Source organism: Aythya fuligula, chromosome Z (assembly GCF_009819795.1).
Source record: "Aythya fuligula isolate bAytFul2 chromosome Z, bAytFul2.pri, whole genome shotgun sequence".
NCBI lineage: Eukaryota > Metazoa > Chordata > Aves > Anseriformes > Anatidae > Aythya > Aythya fuligula.
This window is the reverse complement of record NC_045593.1, coordinates 27704912-27717918: the sequence shown is the minus strand read 5'-3', so window position 1 is coordinate 27717918 and position 13007 is coordinate 27704912. Positions and strand designations below refer to the sequence as shown.

At 40.4% G+C, this 13007-nt stretch overlaps 1 protein-coding gene across 4 annotated transcripts in view; it reads left to right on the top strand.

Moving 5' to 3' along the window:
• The first annotated feature begins 8370 nt into the window (after positions 1-8370).
• FCHO2 (FCH and mu domain containing endocytic adaptor 2) overlaps positions 8371-13007 on the top strand; it is an 89531-nt gene continuing 84894 nt past the window's right edge. For all 4 annotated transcript variants that reach the window (XM_032205384.1, XM_032205382.1, XM_032205383.1 and 1 more), the window contains exon 1: positions 8371-8444. In XM_032205384.1, coding sequence (XP_032061275.1) covers positions 8412-8444 — 33 coding nt within the window. In that variant the 5' untranslated portion in view covers positions 8371-8411. The remainder of the gene's footprint in view (positions 8445-13007) is intronic.

Genomic DNA, 13007 nt, shown 5'->3' with positions numbered 1-13007 from the left:
ATTTCAATAGGAATATTGAGTGCATGCATTTTTTTATGTGCGTTAAATGATAAATGTTGGTAACTTTTTTAATCCAAATGACTCGGAATGAAGCATATTGCTTATATAAATTATTGACATCCAAAGTCCATTTCTTTCAGAGGCGTTTGCTCTTGTTTTGCATAAAATCAGCAATACAAGCACCAATGAAACTTCCCAAAAGACCCACCAATGTTAATCTGTAAAATGGTGGACTTGGTGTTTTTTCCACTAGTCAGTCCACTTTAAGAAAAACATATGTAATTATGCTGCACACTTCTTATAGCATGTATGTATAAGTGATAACATATAAAAAAATACTTTTGAATCATACAGATTTTCAAATTTATTGACTTTGCCAGACTTGCATTTGAATTGTGAAAGTTAAAACTGGCATACTCTTTATTTTGTAGCTCCAGGTACAAATACTTTCTGTCAAATATTAATTTATATTTAAAATCTGAAAATAAAGCTTTGAAGTCTTATGATGACAGCATTTTTACCCATTTTTCCTTTTCCTATCACCTGTTGGCAAAATGGATAGTCATGATTTTTTGCATACAGGGGAACTTAGTCTTCCCCTTTGTTTACAGCATACAGGTTAACTTGAATGTGTAACTATTGCAATAATACTAAGATTAATTAAACTGTTCAGTATTTCTATCTGCTCCCCTGGTACTTGCTGTAAATGCAAAACAATTTGTATCTCTAATACAGCACTGTACATAGCGAGAAGCAATGTAACTTGCCAATACTTCTACCTTGACATAATTGTCAAGGAACGCCCCATGTGTAGAGCAAACTTCAGGTGCAGTTTTGTCAATACACCCATTGGAGTTATATTCACATTGGCTTGTTTAGAGGATTCTGTGGCTGGCAGATAAAGAAACTGAAGGATTCTACAGTTTGAAAACTCAAATATAGTGAATGAGACCTTTAAGAATAATATAATAATAAGATTTTGATTTAAATTTTATAATTCTGTGTTGGTGTTTTTCTTCTGTGGTGGTTTTACCTTGATGGGCAGCCAAACTCCACCACAATCGCTCCCTCCTCACTCCCCTCCTTGGAAGAAGAGGGAAGAAGGAAGTATGCTGGAAAGGAAGAAAAAAAAATCTCACAGGTTGAGATGAGGATATTTTAATTAAAGGGAAAAAGAAGGGCAAGGAGGGGGAACAAGCAAGGCTGCGCAGAAGTACAGAGGAAAAAAAATATTTCTACTTCCCATCAGTAAGTGATGTTTGGCCACATCCGGGAAGAAGGGCCTCAATACACGTAGCAGTTGTTCGGGAGGACAGACCTCTTCATAACAAGAGCCTGTTCTGCCCAACTCCTTCCCCTTTCCCACCCTTTATTGCTAAGTGTGACACCACGAGGTAAGGAGTGTCCCTTGGTTAGTTTAGATCAGCTGCCCTGGGGATGTCCCCTCCCCACCCCTTGCCCACCTCCTGCTGGCTCGAGGGGGTTTGGAGGGTGGCTGGTTGCTGTGCCAGTGCTGCTCAGTAAGAGACACAAGGCTGGTGCCATGACTGCTCCAGATAGAGGTGCAGGCAGAGCAGCTACAGGGAAAGTTAACTCCATCCCAGCCAGACCCAATGCACCTTCTCAGAGCGGTGTTTTGACACAAGGTATGTTGCATTGCCTTCCTCTAACTTAATCGTACTGGAAAATAAAATTTCAGTCATTATACATATTTCCGGTCATTGTCTTGCACATACATTCCAAAAGCTGCTTGCTGAAGTAAACATTTTGAACCTGTACCCAAAATAACACCAGGTTAGTAAACTCACACACCTTTTCCTTCTAGGAGCAGATGTACTTTGGACAGACAGATGAATTGCATCACTAAGAATTCAAGTGGCTATTTTCTTTCATTCTTTACGTACCTTAGCAGAGGAGACAGAGTTGCATCACTTTCTCCAGTACTTTTCCGTAGGATAATGCATCTAATTTTAATTTTCCTTATCCCAATCCTCCTTACTGCTATAGGTTTTACACATCAAAACCTTTGTCTGTCTTGGGCGAAAAACAGGCAGAAGCTAGCTCGAACCTTTGACCACAGCTCCCACTACTTGCAAGCGTTCCTTTACTCAGTCCATAAAAAGGCAGCGTTTAAAAGGGAGTTGTGGAGACTTGAAGAGGCCACAGGTGAATTGCCCGCTGGTACAACTCAGAGTTTTGCCTAATTAAGAGCAATAGGCATCTCACATACATTTATTTCTTAATTGTACTAATTGGCAGAAATACCAGGATATTAACCTATGTGTGGAGACAGAAGGCCCTGAAAATTATTGCTAATACAAGTCTGCACATCTTCATAATGACTTAGGCTTTAACATGTTTTTTTATCAAGGTGATAAGGTCACTATGAAATTTGTCTGTCTTCCAGCTGCTCAAGTTGATGGCTGCCATTGGTAAGCACTAGTGTGTATAACTATGGGTGCTGTAAAGAATCAAAAGTTATATTTTCACATAGCATGACTTCCTCCCAAATGCAACCCACTCATTCACTGCCTATATTGTCCATTACCACCACTCAGATTTCAAACATGCAATGCTACTTCAGTACCTGTACTTTTTTGTTTTACTTCTCTCATAATATTCCCAATGATTTCTTACCTAAACAGCAAAAAATTCTGTCCAGATTAATTTTTCATCATTCTGTGAATATATCTCATAAAACTCATTCCCAAGTCTTTGCACTTCCTGTTTGTTAGTATAGTAATAATAATGAGCTGTATTTGTGTTTAATTAAAAACACAAGCAGTATTTTCTCCACTAGGCTGCATTTAGAACACTTTCCTGAGATACCGTGTGATCTTATTAGTGGATCTTCATGCCTTTCTACCACAAGCTACCGTTTCTGTTTCATATTATCAGGAAAGATCTTTGTGGTCTGGAAATCACAGTGTGGTAGGTACTCTGCGGCATTTTGGTACTAAGTGAAGTTATACCATCAGAGTTCTGTCTTCTAAACGCTTCAGGTTTGTTTGCTTTTCATTTAATTTAAATCCTTTAAACAATTCTTTTCTTTTTTTTCTTTTTCATTTAGGTTCTTTTTCATTGGTTGACCACAAATAAGAAGCTGCTTCGAGTGCATTGATTAACCTATTTTCAGGTAAGTGGCTAAAACGTTATGTATGCAATATCAAATATTGACAAAACAGCAAAGTTTAGTTAACCATTGACTCTGTACCTGACAGGATCACAGCATAATAATTCATCATATTACCTTTCAGAGAATATCAGAAAATCAGAATTTCAGAGAATATCAGAATATTACCTTTCAGAGAACTCAGCATGGTGTATCTGTAGTAAATGCATCTCCTGAATATATTAGAAATAACACAGAATTTTTCAGGCAGGACTGAAGTGTCACTGGAGAAAGTCAACATGAAACTTATAGCCATTAAACTACTGCATTTTATAGTTACTAATGCCAACTAACACTTCCATCTGGTTTAACTGATTTGATGAAGTCAGATTTTGGCAGCGTGAGCAGAAGGCTAATAAAGGTCGAGTATTGGTACTAAGTGACTCACTTTGAAACAATGCTGTTGAGTTCATAATTCAAGTAATTGAAGTAATGAATGGGATGTGATCAAGCTTGCTGACTAGATCAATAGAAGTGTGGTTTTACATATACAGTGAGTCAGATGATTCAGCCTAATGGAATACAGCATTCCTGGGATGTTGAAAACAGCGCAGTTGAAACTCGCTAGTGAATGGTTCAACAGAACACAAAAATCATTAGCAACTTTGAAAGAGCTTAGGTGGGGTGTTATAGAAAGCTGAAAAAATTGAGCTGATCTCATACTGTAATGAATATGGTTATCTATGTGCACAATTATTTTTATCATAAACTCAGAAATAATGATAGAAACATCTATTGTGCCCAAAAGTGTAATTTGGTCATAATCTCACCTGTGATCTCTCAATAGACCACATCTTCAGTTTGCGTGTATATCTCTGAAAAGAGCTGGGAATATTTTAAGATTGTGTTGGAGAATTGCCAGTACTCTTTGGATAAGTTATTTTAAGTTAGCTGTATTTGCTACCAACTTTTTAGTCTGTTACTCCTAGCCAGATTTTTTTCTAAAGCTTTCTAGCTTTGATTACCATGTACCAGATTTCATTGCACTTTTTGTGCCTTAAGAAAACAAAACAAAACCAACCAACCAACCAACCAAACAAACAAACAAAACCACACACACAACACACACAAAACCTTCTCTAGTCATGAAGGTAATGTCTAGATCAGAAGCAAGTGAATGATTAGGCTTCTGGGTAATGTCTGCATCTGGTCAGGTACAACCATGTGGTTAGAACATGCTCCTGATGATCTTGAAATCCTGTAACATAACCTGATAATACTTATCACAGTTAAATGACTTTTGAAAGAAACTTCCCTAGCAATTTGCTGTCTTCCTTCTTCCTCATCTTTTGTTCTCCACTACAGCTATAAGAAAAAAATAAAGGCTTTGTATATTTTCTGGTGCTCATTGTTTTGGAATCTGTCTCAATTGGCAGTAAAAGTTCTTGTTTTCTTATCAAGGTTCATTGTATAACTATTTTAAAAAAGTAAAGTAAATGCATTTCAAGGGTGTGCCTCAATTTGGTATGTATCTGAGGAGCATAAAAAAGGTCCAACTCCATCTGCGTCTTCAGATTCTCTTTTTAAAAAAATAGCGCAGTGCAAGATTGTATTTTACCTGCATCAGTTTCTTACTCTTAAATGTATAAAGAGCTTCAAATATCAACTAGCTTTTTGGCAGTCCATTATGACAGTAATTTAATAGCAGCCAAATTTAATTCAGGTTATTTGATGTCTTCATTTTTCTCATTTCAAAGTATTAGTGCCTTCAGTTGTAGGTTCATGTACCATGGGTGTACCCCAAAATTGTATTCAGTTACTGTGCCTAAAGTTCATAATCTATTTTCAAATGACTTACTCATAAAGTAGATTAACTTAGTTTCTATAGGTAGAAAGCAATATACAATCTTGTTTTTTTAATGATATTAATGTGTGTAGTCTAAAGGCACTCCATATTTCTGTATCCTACTTGACAGATCCTCCCAATAAGAACTCACTGCATATAATGCCATGCCTCGCCTAATCTACAGTCTTTGAAAGGATTGATTTTTGAAAATAGGTTGTTATTAAAACTTACAAGATCAGAAGCTGGCAATACAGAAGGATGGGTGAATGAAACGGAGAGAGCAAACTAGAATCAAGGATGCTTTTCTGGGAGAGGAATTATGAGCTGAAGACCTCCTTTCACACATATGCAACCTACATTAGTATCAAATGGCATCATTTTTCAAAATGAGGATTGTATTCATGAGATGTTACTTAACTAGTATAGTCAAGAAATCTGTTCAGCTCTTCAAACATTTATTGTGAGGTTCTTTATTTATTGTGGTTCTTTAACCTTAAATTTGTGTACATGGCAAAAATAGGAGAGGAATTGCTTTTTAAATTCTCTACTAAAAAACTTAGTACTCCAGAAAATTACTTGAATATTCTGTGAAAGCTAGGGATAATATGCAATGAGAATGTTTGTTGTATTGCACAGTGCTCACTGTATAGTTATGGCTATCAGCACAGCATTCCTTTCTGCCCACTCCCATTACACTATAAGAACAAAAGAACAATTGTGCTGGGACAGAGCCTACCTAACTCAGCATCCTGTCCTTGGCAAATGCTAAAAGACAATACCTAAAAATAAATAAATAAATAAAGTACTATAAATGGTATTTTTTTTGCAAAGTATTCTTATACTTAGCAAAAAGAATAAGTGACACTGATTTTGTATTTAGTAACCCATTGTGGATTTCTCTATCTAGAAAATTTGCAGAGTTGCCCTGCAGAATGACCTTAATACACTGGCTAGGTATTGTAACAGCACATAAAATCTCACCCCCATCATATGTCTTTATACTGAATTTTAACTTCAGCTGCAAGATACTGAGTGCTAATATGTCCTAATACTTGCTGCTGGGTGCTATGCAAGAGTCATGCCCGAAAAATTGTAGAGACTAACTGGCTATTGACATGGTACTGAGGTAGCACGTGAACTGAGTTTTTAGTCATGCTCACTACATAATACCCAGCAGTACCTTAAGCAAGGTAATCAATAATCAAGAATTTTCTTATCTAGCCCAGTCTCCAAAGAAGGGATGTGTGTAATAAGATTGGCTTCAGAAAGTGTTTTTCAGTATGTGCTACTGTAAATACAAGGTAAGTGACAAGATCTGCATGCACAATATTAAAATTTTAAAACAGTCCTTTGTTGCCGGTAGAGCTTTGTGATTGTGTGTGGAGTTCAAAAGAAAGTTCACTTCTGAAGATACTATTTTTATTGTGGGAATTTCAGTGTACCTTAAGAACATAATTATTATTCCTGATCTTCATCTATATCAAAGTGGTTTTCTAGATAACTGTACCTGTGCTGCAGGATGCCTTAAAGCTGAGTCTAAGACTTTGCATTTCACTTAACTTCTCCGGGGGGGGGGGGGGGGGGGGGGTGGACTTTTAGAAAGCCTGAGGATACATTTGATGCTTGTGTGATGGTAGATTGCTACAGAACAGCAGCAGTTGTTTTGCATCTTGATGTAGCATCTTGATAGATACAGGATGACTATATACCTTTGAAAATGTGGAAGATGGGAAGTCATTTTTAAAATGTATAAATAAACCTGACTCCCCTTCCATCATAGCATACTATCTGTCCATGTGAAAAAAAAATAAAAATAAAATATATATATATATATATATATTATATCTGGTATGGAGAGAGGGGAGGAAAACAACAACAACAACTCAGCTCTGCATCATGCAGCTTTTATTCCATTGTTTGCCCTGGAGTACATCCTTAGAGATAAACTACAAAATGAACTGTGTTCATATCTTTTAGGTTAAGAGCACCATAATGCAGAATGCTTCCTTATGTCATGTAAACAGAAGCATAAAGCATTTTTTTTTTAAATGTAGTACTACAGCATATTGTTATTTAGAATTACCATGTACATGCTTGCTACTATTAAAAGAGATAAATCCAGATCTAGCAGTCTTTTGGGACTTCTTTGTAAGTTGTGACTACACAAAGGCTCCAGAATTTTTCTGTCTTGGCATTGGTGACTCAGTGAACCTTGCACACTGTGAAAGTTTAGGAGAATGCTGCTAGAAAGAGAGGCACTCCTAAAGTGACCATGGGGCTATGGGAAACGGTGTGCTAAAGGTATAGCCAGTTACACCAATTCGGAATGATGTTCTTCATCTTCCATGAACTTGTAAAGGCAGTTGAAATTCTGTAAGGCAGAATGAATCACACTGACTTGTGCTGGTACAAATTTGGTGGTCTCATTTTGCCCTAGCATATAAAATATATGCCTAATTAAAGTCTATAGTTCTTTAAGCTTCTGCAGGATGCTTTTCCTAACCGTTTGGCTTTGATGGAGGTGTTTAATCAACATGAAGACCCCATAAAGACCATCTACCCTATTCTGGGTGCGTTGGTCCCTGAGTAAGCTTGATGTTTGACTGTCGATAATCTTGGCAGCTGTACCCTTGATCAAAACCAGTAAGATGTAGGTGAGGATTGAGGACTGCGAACAGTCGCAGAGGGAACGTGAGTGCCAGGGGGCAGCAGGCACGGGGCACTGCCCTTCTTTGGGGCTTTCTGCGCCATTTCATCCCAGCCTGAGGTACAGACAGCGGTCGACCCCTGTGGAGCTGTAGGGCTCTGTGATACAGGACTCGATCGTCGGATTCTGTGATATAGGACTGAAGTGTAGGACTCTGTGACACGCACGTATCACAGTACATGACTCTGTGGGACGTCTCGGGGAGCAGGCAGCGGGTGTGTGACGGGCACTGCCGCAGCTCAGCCTCCTGACGCCGCTTATTCCCTCGCAGATATGCGAGGCGGCGCAACGCTCCGCCCCGCGGCCGGGGCAGATTCCTGTCGCATTCCTCTTGCGCACACGCTAATTCACCGCCCTCTGCGCCTGCGTTTGTGCTTGTACGTGTCAGGCCGCCTGCGGAGGCCGTCCGCGGGGCCGCTCCCCGGGCAGGGGCAGGACCCGGATCCAGCCCCGTCCCCGCCGCCTCCCTCAGGCGGACAACGGCGCCCAGCACACAACGGCCTCCAGGCGCATGCGCACCTCCCCCTCTCCCGGCGGAGCGGCGCAGGCCCCCTGGCGCCTGCGCGGCAGCGCCGCGTCCACCCGCTGCCTGCGCGCATGCGCGGCGGCGAGGGGCGGCGGGGCCGTGTGAGGGAGGCGGCGGCTGCTGCTTCCTCCCCCCCCCCCGTCCTCCTCCTCCTCCTCCTCCTCCTCCGCCCTCGCCACTCGGCGCCTGGGGCCGGGCCGCGCTCGCCGGGGGCGGCGGGATGATGATGGCGTACTTCGCCGAGAGCTTCTGGGTACGGCGGCGGTGGGGGGCGCGGGGTGCCGCGGGGGTGCCCCCCTCAGGCTGTGTGAGGGGGGGGGGGGGGGGCGGTGTGAGGGGGGGGGGGGGGGGGCGGTGTGTGGGGGTGGAGGGGGGGGGGGGGACGGGCATGGGGAGCGGCGATCCCGGGGCTCGTTTCCGAGCCGGGCAGGACGGGTCCGGGTGGCTGCGGCGGCGTTGGGGCTCGCTGTGCTGCCTCCGTGCGCTGCCTGCCCGGCGGGCGAGCTCCCCGGGACACGCACACGCAGACACGCACAGACACCGAAAAAAGAGGGAGAAAATACCTCGGTCCTCCCCGTCTTCCTGCTCCTGCACAAACAATGGTGATCCCTAACGCCCAGGGAAGGCTGCTTTCCCAAATGCGACGCGCTGGTACTCCAGGGCGTAAGCCCTGGTTTCGTGTTTTGTCTGCAGCCCTGCTGCCTTTTTTTTTTTTTTTTTTTTCTTTCTTTCTTGCTTTCTCCTTCGCTTTGGCTCTTTTTTTTGTTGTTTGTTTGTTTTTTTCGACAGAACGGTAAAATCGGGTGAAAGGAGCCTAGGTTTGCTCCTCGCATGGTGTGTGGAGAGGCTGAAGTTCTGCCATGGGAGACGAATATTAAACTAACACCCGAAACCTTTTAATCTTTAAAAATAAATAAATAAATGTTTAAGTTAATGTAAAAAGTCAAATTTTCTTTTCAAACCTGATATCTCCTCCTACGAGTAAACTGAAATACAAGCTTTTATCCAGCAACCTCAACTGAAATAAAATATTTTTTTCCATTTCACTGCGTTAAGTACTATAACTTTTAACTTTTTAAACTTTTGGCTGCGTGCTTATCTGTGGCTAATTTCGGTAGTAAGTCAGTAATTTTGTTAAATCGATGAAGATAGAGGGCCATTCTTCTATGTTGTTTCCCTCTGTGCCTACAAAAGTGCTACCAGCAAATATGAGGCAGTGGACGTCTACCCAACACTTCCCACTCCCCCTTTGTGCCCTGCAAAGTCCCTGTCTTACAGCTCGCAGGCCAAACTCCAACCGTGGGTTTAGAAATGGGTGCCAAGAAAAGGAGTTTTTCTTCTGTTGGCGCAGGTATTTTTTTCCTGCCTCCAAAAATGACGTCGAGTAGGACAGGAAGCGTGTTCTTCTCACTTATCTTGCAGTGGTGACAATGACAGTATACAGGGTCTTAAACTGGCAAAATTTTATGAGAAACCTTTGTAATACCATGGACAGAGTTTTGTTTTGTGTAAAAGTAAAATACAAAGTGATGAGGATGGCCACCTCCTTGCTGATGTGGGCAAATATCTTTCTAGAAAAACTAGTGGCTACACATATGTATAATTTTTAACATCAGAAAGTATGTCCTCAAAAAAAAGCGTAGGTTTTTGCGTTTTGAGTGATGAGGCTTGTCTGGCTTTTCAGAATGGGTTATTGTTCAGAACTGTTACCACAAGGCTTTGGAGGATTCAGGGTACCATCTATATCTGCTTAGAAATGTGGGGAGAAGGCTGAGATGGAAATTAGAAGATTGCTGTTGAAATTTGCTGACAGTGTGATGACTGAAAAAAACAAAGATAGGTCTGTAAATTGAAAGAAAAATGGTATTGCGTTGAACTTTGGAAGAAGTGTCGTCTATTTCTTGCTTTTGCCATCGCCTTCTAGGTAACACAGGGCACAATATTCTACTTTTCTGTTCGTCCTTTCTGTCCTGTTCGTCACCTATGGAATGGGGTTAATTATACTTCCTAAAGCGCTAATGTGGAGTAAATCCAAAACATTATAATTAATACTTAATTGCATTATGTACATGCTGCCATCGATTCACAGCTGAAATGGCACATTGGAAATGGAACTCTGGGTCTTGTGCTTTGGAAGACCCCCTCCCTGCTTCATAACCTGCAATAATTGGTAGGGAAAGGCCTAAGAAACTTGAGGGTTTTACATGATTTATTTGGTAAAGAGGGGTGGCATGAATATATGTGCGCTTCTTACATACTGTTTAGGCTGCTGTGTTCTAAGAAGTTCTTATTGGTGTTCTTCAGTAGATGAAACAAATTTTAGCTTCTTTACTGTAATAGCCTTGAAGCTTATTAGGCTTCCACATTGTACTGCTTTTAAAAGAAACTGGATAGTTGGAATTTATTTTTTTTTTTTTTTGGTAGGGAACATGAGAAAAAATTACTTTCTCTGTGGTATTTTTGGGCCTGTCATTTGTTGACTGCTTCTAAGAGGTCATTAAAGATTATTTTCAGGACACGAAGTTGAAGTTTAGAGGCCTGTACTGTCACTTGGAAAATGTAGGGGTATGCTGGTAGAGTGTGGTGCTCCTGAGCTTTTCAAAGTCAGTATCATATAGGTTTGTTTTTTGTGTGTGTGTGATTTATTGGTGTGTTTGTTGGTTTTTTTTTTTTCATTTGTTTGTGGTATCAGAAATTATGAATGAGTAATGCAGACTATAAATGGCTTTGATTCTTATGACTGAGTTTCAGGCATTCAAGTCACATGGCCAAACATTCCCCTCTCCTAATTAGGATGTTGTCATAAAACTTGGGTGCTCGCTGCTATGTATGTGCTATATCAAAACAATGATGTAATTTAAAGGGAACACTTTCCTAAGTTATTTCCATTATAAATAACTAGGTTTTGTCACTTTGAATACACTCATGCCAGTACAGTAGAAAAAAATAGCATTCATTATCATTACTTACTGTTTTCCTAGCAATGCTTAGGAAGTGTTGCATAAGCTTTGACATAAGTTTGGTTTTAAATTGCCTGGTGCAAGCGATACCCCCATTAATTGTAAGTCTATTAAACTGTTTCAAGTCAACCAAAATAAGCCACTTCTAAGCCAGTCGGTATACATCTGTAAATTGTTTTAGATTAATTTGATTAAACTGATTGAAGTTTTATGCATAGCTGAAGCTGGTCTCTGCAGTGGTGCGTGTGTTAAGCGTTGGGGAAGTTCTGTGGCATAAAAATGCACGTTTAAGTCAGCTTTGACAATTTCTTTCTGTTTTATCTTTTTAATTGCTTATGATACATGTAGCCTTTGAGAAGGGCTGCGAGGAAGGTTCCTTTCTTCTCAGGGACTTTTGCAACATGTAAGGGCTGGCTGTATCCGGGGCTGGTAATCTTAGCTTTGTGAAGAGGCTTGCTCTAATAAATCTAAGACATATTCTCTTACGCACTTACGGGCTATGATTGACACCGAGACTTGTCGCGCTTCCATCTGGAGGCCCATTCATATGTTTATGCAGTACAACTCTTCAGCTTGGCATGCAGATGGATGCTCAGTTTTCAGGAGAGCTGTTGTGCAATGTTTGTTCAGTCCCCTCCCTCTTCATGTACTTGTTTAGCATGAGTTGGCAATTTTCCATCTTCTTGTCCCCCAAATATTTTTTATTACCTAGATGTAGAGGAAAAAACATCCTTCCTCCATTGTATGCCTGGAGCTTCTATGGAGCTGATCTGTATTTAATTTACTGAAACTGGAAGAATGAAATTTAAATTTCCAGGTTGCTTTGTGTTCAAACTTCTAAAAACTTTCAGAACAGAGGAAGATACTTTGCCTGTCTAAACGTCAGGTGACTACTTTTTGGGTGTTTCCATGCACTCAGTTCTGTGTAGCTCTTTCAGACACTCAGTGATCCAAAATTACAGCTTTCAAAAGTGTAACACCATCACATGCATCAGAGGAGTATTTTCGTGTAGACTATGTCCACTAGATTAAGCAGTTGCCTTAGTGGAATGCAGGAAACATTACTTACTTGCAACTGCAGTAAGCAGTAACTGATTAAACAAAAGCACAACAATGTATATCAGAGCATCTAAAATTCATTTAAATTTACCTGAGGTTAGCTGGGCTTCTGTAGCTTTATTTCTTTAAAGTCATACTTCCTTATGAGTTCACGAAAAGAAGTCCACAGTACAAACGGACAAGCCATAGCAGACAGTGTACATCTAAGTTTGTGGATGAAGAGCAAGGTTTTTTTGGTTAATTTTTCATTTTAGGGTGAGGGGAATGAACAGCCAGTCTCCAATGCACTAAAATATGTAAATTAGTTGTTAAAATAAAGTATTTTGTAACCTGTTTAACTTGTATCTTATGGCTGAAAGGTTGTAAAAGTTGCGTCTAGTTCCAGCTAATGCTTTATTTCACCCCCGTTGAGGGAGTTGTGCTTCTCCCTGTGCTCAGTTATGGGAATGTCTACAATTTTAATTTGGCCTATCAGTGCAACTCTGAGACTTTGATACAGAAACATTTTTTCTTCCAAAAAGGCTTATAAATTGTTAAGATTTATCCTTGCTAGGGGTTTTATATGCATACTCTTACATTCAGGGGTGTGGTTTTCTTACATTTGCATCTGATAGTAGTATGGGCAGTACTTTTAAGCGTAAAAGTAGCTGTAGGACAGCTTCTCTAGAGCTGACCCGTAGAAGAGGCAAAGAATACAAACTTTCCTATTCTCACCACCAAAACTGAAGCAAATGACTCTGTTTTCCATATTAATTATTTTCTAGTCTTTTCCTATTTAGTATTTATCTAGCAAGAGA